This window comes from Heloderma suspectum, chromosome 1 (assembly GCF_057233095.1).
Source record: "Heloderma suspectum isolate Gila_16-S chromosome 1, 16-S_ref, whole genome shotgun sequence".
In the NCBI taxonomy this organism is placed as follows: Eukaryota; Metazoa; Chordata; class Lepidosauria; order Squamata; family Helodermatidae; genus Heloderma; species Heloderma suspectum.
In genome coordinates this window covers 82,475,864-82,492,063 of record NC_139458.1, presented here as the reverse complement: position 1 = coordinate 82,492,063, position 16,200 = coordinate 82,475,864, and the positions used below count along the sequence as shown (strand labels likewise).

Below are 16,200 nucleotides of genomic sequence, written 5' to 3'. Positions count from 1 at the left end.
ATTTCTATAGGGACAGAGGTGGTGAAATCCATCTTCACACGTTTTTGTTCCTCTAACAGACACAGTGACACACTCAAACATCAAGGAGGAGAACAAAGCAAACAAGGGGAACAGATTCAATGGGGAATGGGGGAGGGGGAAAGGAAGGTTTAGCAATCTGATAACTAAGACAAGTCAGAAGAAAAGCACGTGGAGTCTACAACAGCTCTGAGAGATGTAGAAGTACCTGAACTGGGTTGAAGTCTGCTCTTCTTCCTAAACATTAACTGGGAAAAGTTGTATTCCTCTAGGACAGCTTGTTCTGAGCTTCTAACCCCAATGCCCTGCCAAAGACTAAGGAACAGCCTGTTCTGAGGATCCTCCTCTACCTGCCCCTTTGAGCCAGAGAGGGCTCCTTCCTACTAGTTTATCAGAGAAAGAATCAGACACACCTGTCTTCCTGCCAGTTGTGGCAGGAGAACAAGGCGACACTGTTTGGGTTCTGATACCCTGTTTAAAAGTGTTGTTTGAGTGAGTTATGGGCTTACATACTGCTCGAGGTTTGTGACATCCTGTTCCTCAGGCTCTTGGTCCTTTATGGCCCTTTGATGTTAAAATGCATGTCAGATGTGCTGACACCAGCAGGCTCTATGGTAATGGGAATAAAAGAATCAATCTCCCCCTCTTCTGTGTTGTAGTGGCTGCTTGGCATTCAGGCCTATACTGATGATGGTGCCAATTTGTGGTGGGGATTGTGTTAAAAACATGACCTGAAACACCAGTGCAAAGCATGACAAAAGAAAATGGCAGCTGGGTGCATAGCAGTGAGCTCACTTCACCAGGCTGAGGTCAAGGACAACACGGGAAGGGGAACTGCTTAGGCCTCCTGGCTGTGGCATCCCACTTGCACCTCACTCCACAAGGCCATCCGTGGATCAACATGCTTTAGTTCCCTTGAGAGTAGCACTCCCTAGCAACCCACCATCACTGCTGAAGACAGCTAGGGCCTGCCCTCACTTTGAAGCCCAGTCCTTTTAAGACTCAAAAATGTTGCACACATCTGCCTCTTTTTTGGCTGAGCAAAAAGCTATCTATCACGAACACCCCAAATAAGGCCTGTGCAGTCCTCTGCTTCGCATAAAAACCAGCATTCTGCTAGTAGTAAGTGAAAACTTCCTGACCATCAGCAGGTTCTGGCCTTTGGTGACTTTAAGGAGTAATGTAAGAGGGAGGTGGCAATAAAGGGATAAAGCAGACAGGCAGGAATTAGCTGAAAATTAGGACAGGGACAAGGACCTGTATTAGTATGAGGTAGAGACCCCACCTACCTCCAAAGCATTCAGCCACTGCCTTACCTGCTCCTTCTATTTTATTCATGTTCACAAATTTGGGCCCAGTGGTGGCTTGGCCTTTGACCATGTGGCTTTTAGGTTTCTAGCAAACCTATACCCAGTTGCTGCCTAAGAGGGATGTACTCTGCCTTTCTCACCATGAAGCACTTTTTGGTCATTGCCAGCTCTCAACCAGATTTTTTGCAATAGCTTCGCTTTCCCAGTTCCCTCCTCCTCCTGAGTAACCTAGATATTTGTGTGTCATCAGCAAGTTTCACTGTTTTGCTAGCACCCTTCTTGCAGCTCATTAAGACATTTATAGAACATGGGCCTTACTTTGGATTCTTGGCCCAGCCCACAATTAACCTCTTTTCACGCTGAGAATTGGCCATTTATTTTTGATTCCTATGACAACTGATTTTAAAAACTACAAGAGAACCTTAACTCTAACCCTAAAGGGCCAAGTTTCCTTAAAACCTATCTTGAGAGACTTTTTATTGAAAGGACTTTTGAAAGTTAAAATGCATTCTCTCCACCAGCTTTTCCCTTTATCCAGATTTCTTAAAAAGATGTCTAACCAGTGGTGGAGCGGACAAAAGCCTTCAGTTCTCAGATTACTTCCTGCATCCAAAAGGTAGAGATCTCATTTTGCCCCCAACTGAGAGAGCTGGGAACATCAGCAAACAGCAGGATTGTGTGTAGCCAGACTTACCAAAGCAGTTTTTGTTTAAATGTTATGTCAGATCTAATCTCACCTACAGTCATGGGAAAGCTGCATGTTCTGGAAGTGCAATAGAAGACTAATACTTTACTAAGAGGGATGTGCTTGCCAGACTGCCAGCCTCCTCAGAATTCTTCTAACTTGGTCCAGGATATAAAGTTGGTCTTATTCAATCCCGTCCTTCCCATTCACTGGAAAAGAAACAGCGGATTGACTGTTCCATCCCTTAAGTCACACAGCAATGCAACTGATTCCAGGGAGACGCTATGGATATGAAGGGGTTGGCTCAATCCTCAGTGGTTCCCATTGGTTTTTACTTATTTAAGCTTTCCCAGGGAGGCTGCGGGACAAAATCAATTGGATCCTGTGGCAAAGGTATGCATTTTGGAACATGGTTTTGTATATGTGAGTAGGCACAAAAATCACTCATCCCAAACACTTGTGCTTGAATTATGGGGGAAAGAATGGGGGCCTTAATGAAATCCACAAGCCCAACCCTGTTTTCTCCCAATTTTAGCCAATTCACGTCTCCTGTAGCCCTCTTAAAACAATAGCTGAGGGGACTATTACAAAAGGGGCTGGTCCCCATCTGACACCCCTGACATTCAAGCACTGCCAGACACTGAAGGCACTGGTCCACAACCTACTTAGTACAAGAACCTGGAGGTGAGAAAAGAGGAGGATACATGGTTGGTGTTTACCTATCTACTGCTTACTATTGCATATTAGATTGTACAAAGTTTTTTGTAGTCCATCGAGCATTTGGATCTCTGTCACATATTGGTAACAGCATGACCACATGGGCAGGCATGATCATGTAGCGTTTTCCCATGGAATCAGCACCCTTGGTGGGATGCTGATTCCTTTAGACCCCATGCATTCTACCCTACCCACATGGTCGCACTGTTCACACGATTTCAGTGGAATCAAAACCAGGAGCAAAGAGGTTCACATATCACTGGAATCCATGTCTTTTAAGTAACTGACCTCTCAGTGGCACTTGATATTCTCCAGTATTCATTTTTGTCCTGCCACCTGACTTGGTAACAGCATCTCCATCAAAACCTTTTTTTTTAAAAAAAAAATTGTGTTGAGTTTTCCTAACCCAGAAACTGAAAATCAGTGGCTAAGATTTCAAATCTATGTGCAGCTCAAGCAGTGCTACCAAACAAAACTAACAAAAACCTTGCCAGTCTTCTGAGGAGATAAACAAACTTGAGGCACCAAATGTTTTTAGAGAAAAGGGATTAAAAGAAATTATACTTTTCTACTTAATGCCAGAACTTTCACCTCTGGCTGTTTGGTCATCAGTGGCAGTGAAAGGCAATTAAGAACTCCTCTGGCAGGTACTCTCTGCAAGCTCTTTGGAAGGAAGGCTTCAGAAAATAGCTGGGGATTTTGGCATCGTGTAACACCCTGCTTCACTCTGGTACAGATGCAAAACCACCTCCGCCTCTCTCACACACACTTCCCCAGCACAGTGAACTGTTTGTGAATTCTAGGGATTAGCCTACTCTCATGTAAACATGCTCCAAAGCTATAGATGGGAATTCCATTATCAGGCCAAAGCTCCCGTAGCTCAGAAGAGTAACTGGCACAGGGCAGATTTTAGTGCTTCATTAACACTCTGATGAGGCCTGGCAGCCAACTGATTTGATTTAAAGTTCATTTCCATGCTGTGATTTAAGGCAACGTTTGCTTAATGTTCTCTAACAGACTCTTCTAACTGCGAGCATAAGAGCTGCTTAACAATGGGTTTTATTTATTGTCACACACTCGTGGTGCTGAGAAGACACAGGAGCGGGGGAGGAGCAGCCTCTCACAGGTGCTGCCGCATTACAATTTCTCAGAAGGATCAGGGAAAATTCACTTTCATCAGGGTAACAGGCTGTTTCTTCTTCATCTCTGCTCCCTCCTTCCTGCTTTTTATTGCCAAGGGCTAAAGAATAATGTCTTACCAGAATAGACCACTGCTGCTTATTTCCAGAGCCAAGAAGATAAGGACCTCTCCTCCTAGGTCAGCCTTCCCCAGCTTGGTGCCTCCAAATGTGTTGCACATCCCAGCCCATCTGGAGGGCACCTCATTGGGGAAGACTGACCTAGGTTTTCTTGGGATGGACATAGAAGATATTTCTGGTCTTTCAAGAGAAAGTTCCCTCCTTCTCCCACAGTGTGGTCGAATGAACAGCTGGCATGGGCAGGGCACAGGGTGCAACAGGGACACAAGAGAAGACAGGAGACCAGAGAAGGGTTTGTCATATTTTAATGACATTGATCTTTGGTGTTTCCCTCATTAGCACACACTCTCCCCCTACCTTCCTGCTACAAGCTCACTGGGATGGAGAGTTACAAACAGAAAGGAAAATCACATTTTAGACTAGAAACAAAAAATATCAGAGCCTTGATTTCTCCACTAGAAACTACATGTACAAGGTCAAGGTTTCACATGCAACACCTTACATCACAGACACATACCTCACGCTCTGACGCGGAGCTAACCCCCCCTCTCCCCACCCCACCCCGCCCCAAATAGGGAAGTGCAGCCTGGCCGTGGCACCATGATCCTGCCAAACCTCACCAGGATGAATTACAATATGTTACTATTGGCACAGCAAGATGTGCTAAGCCCTGGGCAATTTCTGTATAAGTGCCATCTTTATTGGGGAGAGGTTCCCACCCAACCCACATGCTTTACAACTATACGTTGCCCCACCCACAGCAGCCCTCATAAGGGTCCTGCTTGCATACAAAGTAGATACTCTTAAAACAAAAGGCCCACACTCCTGAGAGGTTCCTGAGCATGAGGGGATGGCCCAAGCACAGCTCTCCCACTCCCAGTTCTGGGCTGGAAAGAACAGTGGAGAAGACGACTTTGCCTTATCCAGTCTGCATTCCCTCAAGCCACCCAAGTCCTCAACTACTGAAGAGTTGCCTAGTGCTTCCTGGCAGGGTGGCATGGAGTAGAACTCTGGCCTGGAAGATAAATCCACTCTAGTAGCAGAGTTGGGGGTACAAATCCCCTCCACAGTAGCACTTCAAGAAACATACACACTCAATAAGGTTGCAGGTATCCAAAGGAAGAGATGACAGTCCCCTTGATCGGATTAGCTGGTAGGTCAAAAGAGGGGAAAGCTTTAAAAAAAAAAACCAAAAATAAAAAGTAACATTAAAAGCACTGCAGGGTTAGGGCAAAGCTTAATAGATTCCTGTAGCCAGTGAGCTGAGAAATTTACATAAGGCTCAGCTGAATATCAAGGTTTATTACAGCTATTGTAGAAAATGTGCAGCAAAATGGATGCGGGAAGGTAAGACACAGAATAAAACCTCTTCAAGGATCTTCCTGTACAACTGATGGTCTCCCTCTCATATCCCACCCCTGTATATCAATGCCCACTGAATTACCAGCATCTGGTTGGAGCCCCAATCCCCCTACTCCTTCAGTTCCTGGTCAGCTGCGAGGTACAAGTCTCTGCTTAGCAGTACAAGGGTAGCACCAACACACAATTCATCTCTACCTGTTCCGAGACTCTCCACTGGTACTACCGTTACTATAGAAGTTGGTATTGTCAGGAAGATGGTTATTATTAGTTAGGTCACTGTACTCAATTGGTCCTTCAGTGTCCATTGAGGACTGAGCCTGCTCCAACAGGCTCTGCCCGCCAGCTTCTGCTCCCTCTACTGCATCAGAGGACGTCCGGGGGCTCAGACCACGCTCTGTCACCTGCATGGATTCAGAAAGGGTCCGTCCCTCCAGCTCAGCTATCAGCTCCTGGGAAGTGGATGGCTGAGCCAAGCCACCATCTGTTCCAGTGGATTCAGCACCAGTCTGAGAACTGCGATGGATCCGGTGACTCACAATGATGTTGTTGCCAAAGCCGCCCATGGATGCCATGGTGGTGCTTTGCTCTCGCTGGACCACAGCAGTCATGCCACCCTCAGCCATCAGCCTTTGGATCCTGATCAGGGCATCCTCCCCGGTAGCCCCATATTCTGGACCACCTGGAAGAGAGCAAAATGGAGGCAGCTTATTTTTTTTATTATTTTTATATTTGTTTAAAAGATTATATTCTGTCTTTGGATCAAAAATGGCTCCCTAAGGCAGCTGACAACACTACTTAAAACAGTCTCATACACCGAAATACAACAAACAAGATAAAAGAGAAGCAAATATTACAGCAGGAAATATATGAATAAAACCCACCAAATAAATGCCATCAAAAGCCTGAGCAAACAAAAATAGCTTTCAGCCAATGCCTGAAAGGCAGAAATCTATGATGCACAAAAAATCATGATATAGCCAAGGAGAAAACAGGATGATACAGACTAGCTGGGGAAGAAAACAAAGGATGTCACCATCTTCTAGCAAGTCCTAGGATGCCCAAATGGCCTAGAAACAGCCTGGCATTCTCACACAGCACAAGCCACTTTTGCACAACGGATGTTGCATACTCATTTGTAGCCCTCATTCCACACATCTTCCTTTGGGATTGTGTTATGCTTATGGCATTCTCTTTCCGAGCAGCAGATACATTATTTGTAGTGGGGAAAATGGCTAATCCCCTTCTCTATGCAGCTTCTGCATCCTACTACTGTAAGTTATGTGTGGGAGCTAAAATAGACAAGCAGAAGTCTTATATGCAAAGTCTTTGCTGCTGGGCAGTACCATTACATACTGTAAGTGGGGGACTGAATGCTTGACCCCATAAAAATACTCCACATATACCCAAAGGTAGCATGTCAAGGAGAAGGCTAATGAAAAACTTTCTCCCTAACATTCTAGTTGTGTATGGAGTTTTTTACGTGGTGGAGCATTCAAATATTCAGTCCCACAGTATATAATGGTGCAGACCTGCAACCAGTTCATCATTTGGGGTTTCTGCTCTTCTGTTTTAACTTTGAAACATGTCTGAGCTCACGTGACGGGGACCTACTGGACATTGCCTACAAAATCATTCGTAACAGGCCACACAACGCCCCACTCCCATGTTTGTGTCAACTTCTCTTTTTAAATATTTAAGTTTTAAATATAAAATTATATTTACGTGCCCTCTCTCAGCATTTTTGTTTGCAATTTTTACTGAACCCTTTACTCTAAAGATTCAATTCAATAAGAAGATTTGTAGCATTAGAACAGAATTTTCTAATTCAACAGAATTTTAAAAATTGTATGCAGATGATATTGTAGTGACTGTAATTAATTCTCTGCAGCTCCAGAAATGTTATTTATTGATCATAAACATATATAGCAAAGTATGTGGACATAAAATTAATCTTTAAAAATCAGATTTATGGATATGGAGATGAGGGTGTTAGAAATATTTAGAAGAAAAATATAGTATTATTATTATATTATTATTATTATATTTATACCCCGCCTTTATCCCAGTACTGGGACACAAGGCGGCTTACAAAAATTAAAACATATGAAAATATACAAAAGTTAAAATATAAATCGAACAACAATACAATTAAAATTATATTAAAACAGCATTTTAAAACAGCATTTTAGCAGCTTACCCCCAGGTTCCAACTACGTCCCAAAGGCCTGCTGGAACAAGAGTGTTTTAGTCTGCCTCCGGAAACGCATCAAGGGGGGAGCCATCCTAGCCTCCCTGAGAAGGTTCCACAGCCGTGGGGCAGCAACTGAGAAGGCCTTCTCCTGGGTTCCCACCAAACGTGCCAGTGACAGTGGTGGGACTGAGAGAAGGGCCTCCCCAGAAGATCTCAGGACACAGGCAGGTTCATAAGGGAGGATACAGTCTTTTAGAAAACCTGGACCAGAGCCATATATGGCTTTATAGGTCATAGCCAGCACTTTGAATTGTGCCCAGAAACAGAATGGAAGCCAGTGAAGCTCTTTTAACAAGGGAGTTGTATGCTCCCTGTAACCAGCCCCAGTCAACAGTACGGCAGCATCTCTTTGAACCAAATGCAGTTTCCAAACACTCTTCACAGGCAGCCCCACATAGAACGCATTGCAGTAATCCAAATGGGATGTAACTAAACCATGGGTCACCGTGGCCAGATCAGACATCTCCAGGAACGGGCACAGTTGGTGCACTAGTTTTAACTGTGCAAAAGCACTCCTGGCCACCGCTGAAACCTAAGCATCCAGGCTTAGGGCTGAATCCAGGAGCACCCCCAGACTGAGTCTTCAGGAGGAGTGTAACCCCATCCAACACAGGCTGAATCCCTATTCCCCGATCTGCCTTTTAACTGACCAGGAGCACCTCTGTCTTGACTGGATTAAGTTTCAATTTGTTCTCCCTCATCCAGTCCATTACTGATGCCAAACACTGGTTAAGGACAGAAACAGCTTCCTTGGAATCTGGTGGAAAGGAGTAGTAGAGCTGGGCATCATCAGCATATTTGTGGCACCGAACTCCAAAACTCCGGACAACCTCTCCTGGCGGTTTCATGTAGATATTAAATAGCATGGGGGACAGAACAGAACCCTGAGGGACCCCACAACCTAACGGCCACGGAGTCGAACAGGAGATAAAGGCCAAACTCCTCCGATATGCCTTTTTATAAAAGACTTCGACTGTCTTTTCTTTTTTTAACCTACACCAGATGCAGAAGTTACAATCTGCAGTGGAATACTGGAATTGGGGGCAGGGAGCTTTTGCCTTTGGCATTTCCCTCCACTAAAAATCCCCCACTAGTATTTGTTGACAAAACTAGTGAAATACTTGGGTATTTTCCTTGTACCCAAAACAGATGAATTATTTGAAGTTAATTTCCACCAATAATTCAAAAACAGAAAAAATTATTTAGAGACATGGCAAATGCTTGCTATCTCATGGTTAGTAAGATTATCTACATTAGAAATGAATGTAATCCCACAGGTACTATTTCTTCCTGAAAATGTGGCAATTTTTATTCCCAATGAGGCACTTAAAAGTTGGCAGAAACTTTTGAATAAGTTCTTTCTGGGGAAATATAAGCCAAGCGTTGTCATGTCAACACTACAAAAACAATATATAAAAGGAGAACTGAGGATCCCAAATATAACTTACTCTTATGATTGTATTGAATGAAGTTGTATTATGCTTCCATTATGTTTTGTTGCTTGGTATTATTCTGGAAAGACTGGTCAGGTTCTGATTTTAAGAAAATCTAACATACGTGTAAAGGCAACACTAGACGTATGGGATGAATGTAGAAAGAAAATAAGTTCAGAGATTTCTTTATTGCCATCATTCATGTACACTAATCAGTTTAAAATCAGAGGCAATCTAAATAAATGGAAACAAGGTAATTTACTAAGGTTTAAAGATATTATTCATAAAGAGATCTGATTGAGTAGGACTGAGATTACATATAGACTTGGTAGTAGTGATCAACAGCACTGGTTTCAATATTTACAGATATTGGGCAGTATCCAATAAGACACAAGTGCTAACATAAATGATGCTGCACTAGTCTAAGGGACCTCTAACACAGTGTCAATACCGTTAGCTGGCCCAACAAGATTCCAAAGCTGGTTCAGGCCCGTAGCCAGCCTAAAAGTTTTGGGTAAAAAAGAATAAAGAATATCAGGAATAAGCTACAACAGGACTATTCTTATCATAGAATCATAGAGTTGGAAGGCAGCATTTAGGCCATTAAGTCCAACCCGCTGCTCAGTGCAGGAATCCAGTTTAAAGCCTCCCTGACCGATGGCTGTCCAATCTCTGTTTGAATACCTGCAGTGATGGAGTGTCCACCACCTCCCTAGGCAGTTGGTTCCAGGGTCTGACTGCTCTGACCATTAAGAAGCTTTTTGTGATGTTCAAGTGAAATCTGTTTTCCTGTAACTTAAGCTCGTTATTTCCTGTCCTACAGTCTTGAATGACAAAGAACAAACTGTGACTCTCTTCTTTGTGACAACCCTTTAGGTACTTGAAAAATGCAATCATATCCCGACTCAAGTCTTCTCAAGGCTAAGCATAAGTCTTAGCCATAGAAGGCTAAGTCTTCTAAGCATACCCAGTTCCTTGATATCGTTCCTTGTAGGATTTAATTTCTAGTCGTTTGATCATCCTTGTTGCCGTTCTCTGAACTCATTCCAATTTATATGAAGCCTTCTCAAAGTGTTGTGTCTAGAACTGGACACAGTATTCCAGGCAAGGTCTGAGCAGTGCAGAGCTGAGTGGAATTATCACTATGCATAATTTTGAAACTATACTTCTATTGATGCAACCTAAAATTGCATTTGTCTTTTTTGCAGCCACATCACACTGCTTACTCATATTCAGCTTGTGATTGATTACAACTCCAGGATCCTTTTTACATGTACTAATGCCAAGCCAGGAATCCATCTTATACATGTGCATGTTATTTCTTTTTTCCTAAATGAAGAGCTTTGCCCTTTTCTCTGTTAAATTTCATTGTTATTTACTGCCCAGTCTTCTAACCTATCGAGATCATTTTGATGTTTGTTTCTGTCTTCTAAGGTTTATCTTATTTTGTGTCATCTGCAAATTTGATACGCATTCCCCTACCTCTTCCTGTTGAGTTTTCCTGCCATAGAATCCTACTTAACAGTGCCGAGTTTATAAAAACCAGCTTTCTTGAAGTCCAAGGGAGTTTATGAAGACATTCTGATGCTACTTCATGGACAGCAGATTCACATGTTTTCTTGGCTGCTTCAAAAGTGTTATTGAAAACAGTATCATTTTGCATTTCTTGCAACTGCCTCCCAACACAATCAATAAGTTTCAATGCTGCCTCCAGCTTCTTCTGCTGCAACAGGTTTAAGATATCCCAGTACTTTTAGCATAATTTCAGTAAGAAAGGGAAAGGCTACTGATCTGATTGAATAATTCAATAGCTCAGTTTTTAGATAAGAAAAAAATTCACGTGGGGGGGGATGCACTGATTAATTTGAGTGTGGAAAGAATGAATTCTGTCTGAATGTGTAAGTGCAACTGAATCCAAGCGTCCAGTCCATCGTTGAACCAACAAGCGTTTTAAAGGACTGCCTTTATAAATCTGAGCAACATGTCCCTTCTTAAAAAATGTGTACAACTGTTCGCATAAGTCAAAATAGTCCTTCATCTCAGATATACCATCAACTGCATGTACTATTAGGAATATGTAGGCAGATTCCACCATGGCACTGCCCCAAAATAATACCATCTGCACATTTAAGGGAAAAAAAGCTGGCTTTCCTGTTGGTTTTCTAAAATTTCCATAATAAATTTAATTATTTGTTTTTAAAAGGTTTGGGAGGGGGTGTCCCCTAGCCACCGATCCCCCATCGGGGGCTACAGGCCCAGGTTGGTTTGAGGCCTACTTCAACTTTTCCCATTTGGAGATATAAGAGAACCATCAGAGTCCCATGGCAATGTGAATTGTTAAGAACTTCAAGGACACAATTGCTCACATTCACCTTGACTTAGATGCTACTTTTTTCAACCCAGAGCAGTGTACAGCACGCTGGCTAGTCCGGTCCTTTGGAATGAGTTTCAATTGTTGTGACCTGAAGATGCAGACAAGGTGCTAGATGGATCTAGCCTACCACTTGTGAGCTTGAGGCTTGCCTGTCAGGGCTTATTAGCAGGGAGGGGTTGGCAAACTGGTCCAGGAAGTGATAAATGACTCTTAGGGGGTGGTCTGGTTGTCTTGAAGGAAGCAGTTGTTAAGACCACTCCTGAAAAAAAAAGCCTTCTTCGACCCAGAGAACTACCAGGTGATTGCAAATATTCCTTTCTTGAGCAAACTATTGGAGTAAGTCGTTGCTGGCATGGACGGCAATGGAGAGAACAGCTCTAATAGCACCCAATAATAGTCTTCAGACACATGTAGGAAGAAAGCCAGACTATGAAGCACATGGTCTTCTATGTCTACATACTAATGCCCAGAGAATGGGAAACAAACAGAATGAACTTGAACTCTTAAAACAAGAGGGAAATTATGACTTGATAGGTATAACTGAGACTTGGTGGGATGAGTCTCATGACTGGAATACAGCAATTGAAGGATATAACTTGTTCAAAAAGAACAGGAGGAACAGAAAGGGAGGTGGGGTTGCACTAGAGAGCCAGTGTGATGTAGTGGCGAGAGTGTTGGACTGGGAGCCAGGAGATCCGGGTTCTAGTCCCCACTCAGCCATGGAAGCTCACTGGGTGACTTTGGGCCAGTCACAGACTCTCAGCCCAGCCTACCTCATAAGGTTGTTGTTGTGAGGATAAAATGGAGAGGAGGGGGATTATGTACGCCACCTTGGGTTCCTCGAAGAGGAAAAAAGGTGGGATATAAATGTAATAAATAAATAAATAAATAAATAAATAATATATGGTAAAAATACATATTTCTGCACAGAAATACAGGAGGATGAGCTCGGTAGCCCCATAGAGAGCATCTGGGTTAATGTCTCAAGGAAGCATGATGTCGTAGTAATGAGGGACTTCAATTTGCCTGATATTTGTTGGGAGACAAATTCTGCAAAACATGGCCCCTCCAGGAAATTCCTGACTTGTGTGGCAGATAACTTCCTCTACAGAAAGTAGAGGAAGGAACTAGAGGATCGGCTATCCTTCACTTGAACCTAATCAACAGAGATGATTTAGTGGATAAAGTAGCAGTTACAGGAACTCTGGGGGAAAGCGACCATGTTATACTTGAGTTCTTGGTTCTGAAGGAAGCAAAAGTGGGGTGTAGCCAAATGCATACCCTGGCTTTTAGGAAAGCTGATTTTAATAAACTCAGAACCATGGTAAGTAAGGTCCCATGGCAATCGACTCTAACAAGAAAAGGAGTCCAAGATGGGTGGGAGCTTTTAAAAAAGGAAATTCTCAATGCACGATTACAAACCATTCCAACAAGAAGAAAAGGTGGAAGACAACAGAAAATGCCAATGTGGATTCACAAAAAGCTTAGAGATGACCTGAAAACAAAAAAGGACACATATAAGAAGTGGAAAGAAGGACAAGCCACAAAGGAAGAGTACAGGCAGGTAGCACAGAATTGCAGGGATGGCATCAGGAAGGCTAAAGCTGAGAACAAGCTAAGGTAAGCGAGGGATGCTAAAAGCAACAAAAAAGTTTTCTTCAGATACGTGCATAGCAAAAGACAGAGGAAAGAAATGGTGGTTCAACTATTAAATAAGGATGGCAAAATGATAACAGATGAGAAAGAAAGGCAGAAGTGCTCAATTCCTACTTTGGCTCAGTCTTCTCCTGAAAGAGGGTCTATGACCCCCCTGGCAAAGGCGAAGTACAGGCTGAAAGGGCAGGATTGCAGCTTGAGATCGACAGGCATATTGTCAAGGAACACCTAATTACTATGAATGAGTTCAAATCTCCAGGGCCAGATGAACTGCATCGTAGAGTAATAAAGGAACTGGCAGAAGAACTCTCAGAACCACTGTCTATTCTCTTTGAGAAATCATGGCAGATGGGTGAAGTGCTTGATGACTGGAGGAGGGCTAATGTTGTCCCTATCTTCAAAAAGGAGGAACCTGGGAACTACAGACCAGTCAGTCTGACATCAATCCCTGGGAAAATTCTGGAGCAGATGATAAAGCAATCAGTCTGTAAGCACCTTCAAAACAATGCAGTGATTACTCGAATTCAACATGGATTTGTCAAGAACAAATCCTGCCAGACGATTCTGATCTCATTGTTTGATCAGATAACTTCAGCAAAGCTTTCGACAAAGTGCCCCATGATATCCTGATGAGCAAACTAGCTCCAAGTGGGCTAGATGAAACAACGATCCGGTGGATCCACAGTTGGCTACAGAATTGGACTCAAAGAGTGCTTATCAATGGGGCCTTCTCAAACTGAGGAGAGGTAACGAGTGGGGTACCACAGGGCTCAGTCCTGGGCCCAGTGCTCTTCAACATTTTTATTAATGACTTGGAGGAGGAGGTGCAGGGAATGCTGATCAAATTTACAGATGACACAAAATTGGGCAGGATAGCTAATACCTTGGAAGACAGAAACAAAATTCAAAGTGATCTTGATAGGCTGGAGTGCTGGACAGAAAACAACAGAATGAATTTTAATAGGGATAAATGCCAAGTTCTGCACCTAGGAAAAAGAAACCAAATGCACAGTTACAAGATGGGCGATACTTGGCTCAACAGTACTACAAGCGAGAAGGATCTTGGAATTGTGGTAGATCACAAGCGTGATGTGGTTGCAAAAAAGGCAAATGCTATTTTGGGCTGCATTAATAGAAGCATAGCTTCCAAATCCTGGGAAGTACTAGTTCCCCTCGACTCAGCACTGGTTAGGCCTCATCTGGAGTACTGTGTCCAGTTCTGGGCACTGCACTTGAAGAAGGATGCAGACAAGCTGGAGAGGGTTCAGAGGAGGGCAGCAAAGCTGATCAGGGGACTGGAAACAAAGCCCTATGAAGAGAGACTGAAAGAACTGGGCATGTTTAGCCTTGAGAAGAGAAGACTCAGGGGAGATAGGATACCGCTCTTCAAGTACTTGAAAGGTTGTCACAGAGAAGAAGACCAGCTTCTCTTCTCGATCATCCCAGAGTGCAGGACATGGAATAATGGGCTCAAGTTACAGGAAGCCAGATCCCGGCTGAACATCAGGACAAACTTCCTGACTGTTAGAGCAATACAACAATGGAACCAATGACCTAGGGAGGTAATAGGTTCTCCCACACTGGAGGCATTCAAGAGGAGGCTGGACAGCCATCTGTCAGGGATGCTCTGACTTGGATTCCTGCATCGAGCAGGGGGTTGGACTCAATGATTTTATAAGCCCCTTCCAACCCTACTATTCTATGATTCTATGATTTGTTAGCCACCTTAATGTTGAAGCTGCAGGAGTATAAATTATGTAAACAATCAAATATACATTTCTATGGTGCTGTGTGTTCCCACTGAGTACTCATTCTGCCCCATTCTGTTCAAGGGGGCAGCAGAAACTTACTCCCACCACCACATCAAGCCCGTTATAAAGGGATGAAACAGGAGAGGACAGGGCCTGAAGGAGTTCACATGCAAATGCAGACAGTGCAGGCCACAGCACTGTCTACCTATTGGGCACTTGCATGCTACTTGTCCACAGTAAAGAACCAATTTCTTTCCTATTAACTTTTTATTCAAATTTTTGTGAATTTTCTTTTTGTTTAAAGCACTGTTAAGTGCTCAAAAAAACCAAGATTATGGCAACCAGCTTGATTGATAACTGGCAAATAGAGGGAGAAAATGTGGAGGCAGTGGAAGACTTTGTCTTTCTAGGTGCAAAGATTACAGCAGATGCTGACTGCAGCCAGGAAATCAGAAGGCGTTTACTTCTTGGGAGGACAGCAATGACAAATCTTGATAAAATAGTTAAGAGCAGAGACATCACACTGACAACAAAGGTCCGCAAAGTTAAAGCAACGGTATTCCCTGTAGTAACCTATGGCTGCGAGAGCTGGACCATAAGGAAGGCTGAGCGAAGGAAGATAGATGCTTTTGAACTGTGGTGCTGGAGGAAAATTCTGAGAGTGCCTTGGACTGCAAGAAGATCAAACCAGTCCATACTCCAGGAAATAAAGCCAGACTGCTCACTTGAGGGAATGATCTTCAAGGCAAAACTGAAGTACTTTGGCCACATAATGAGAAGACAGGATACCCTGGAGAAGATGCTGATGCTAGGGAAAGTGGAAGGCAAAAGGAAGAGGGGCCGACCAAGGGCAAGATGGATGGATGATATTCTGGAGGTGACAGGCTCGACCTTGGGGGAGCTTGGGGTGGCAACAGCCGACAGGAAGCTCTGGCGTGGGCTGGTCCATGAAGTCACGAAGAGTCAGAAGCGACTGACCAAATAAACAACAACAACAACAACAAACTGTTAAGTGGTTCATCAAAACATCCACTACACATATAAGGTACCAACCACTTCCAGTCTTAGATCTTTCCTACCCATCCACTATCCCCTTCTACCAAGAACCAATTTACAAAGGTGAAAAGACGTTTTTGTACTAGGTTGAAGAAAAAAAACCCTGAACTATCCATATTCATCTCGCTTTTATTTGTTTATTTATTTACAAGAGGAGCTCTTATTTATAGATTTTCCCACTTCCAGCACAAGCCCTGGTCCTATATAATCTTGAAAACAGGCAGGGCATTTTTGAAGTTTCCTTTCAGCCACTAGGGCTGGGGAGGGGAGGACACGGAATGGCACATGGCTTAGCACAGGTTTCAAGCAAAGCAGCTTGGTGGGATTG

The 16,200-nt window shown here is 43.4% G+C and overlaps 1 protein-coding gene across 2 annotated transcripts in view; it reads right to left on the bottom strand.

Annotated features, from left to right (window-relative positions):
* Positions 1-4,277: 4,277 nt before the first annotated feature.
* The window catches only part of AMBRA1 (autophagy and beclin 1 regulator 1), a 223,597-nt gene continuing 211,674 nt past the window's right edge, over positions 4,278-16,200 (bottom strand). For both annotated transcript variants that reach the window (XM_084850244.1, XM_084850255.1), the window contains one exon: positions 4,278-6,030. In XM_084850244.1, coding sequence (XP_084706370.1) covers positions 5,543-6,030 — 488 coding nt within the window. In that variant the 3' untranslated portion in view covers positions 4,278-5,542. The remainder of the gene's footprint in view (positions 6,031-16,200) is intronic.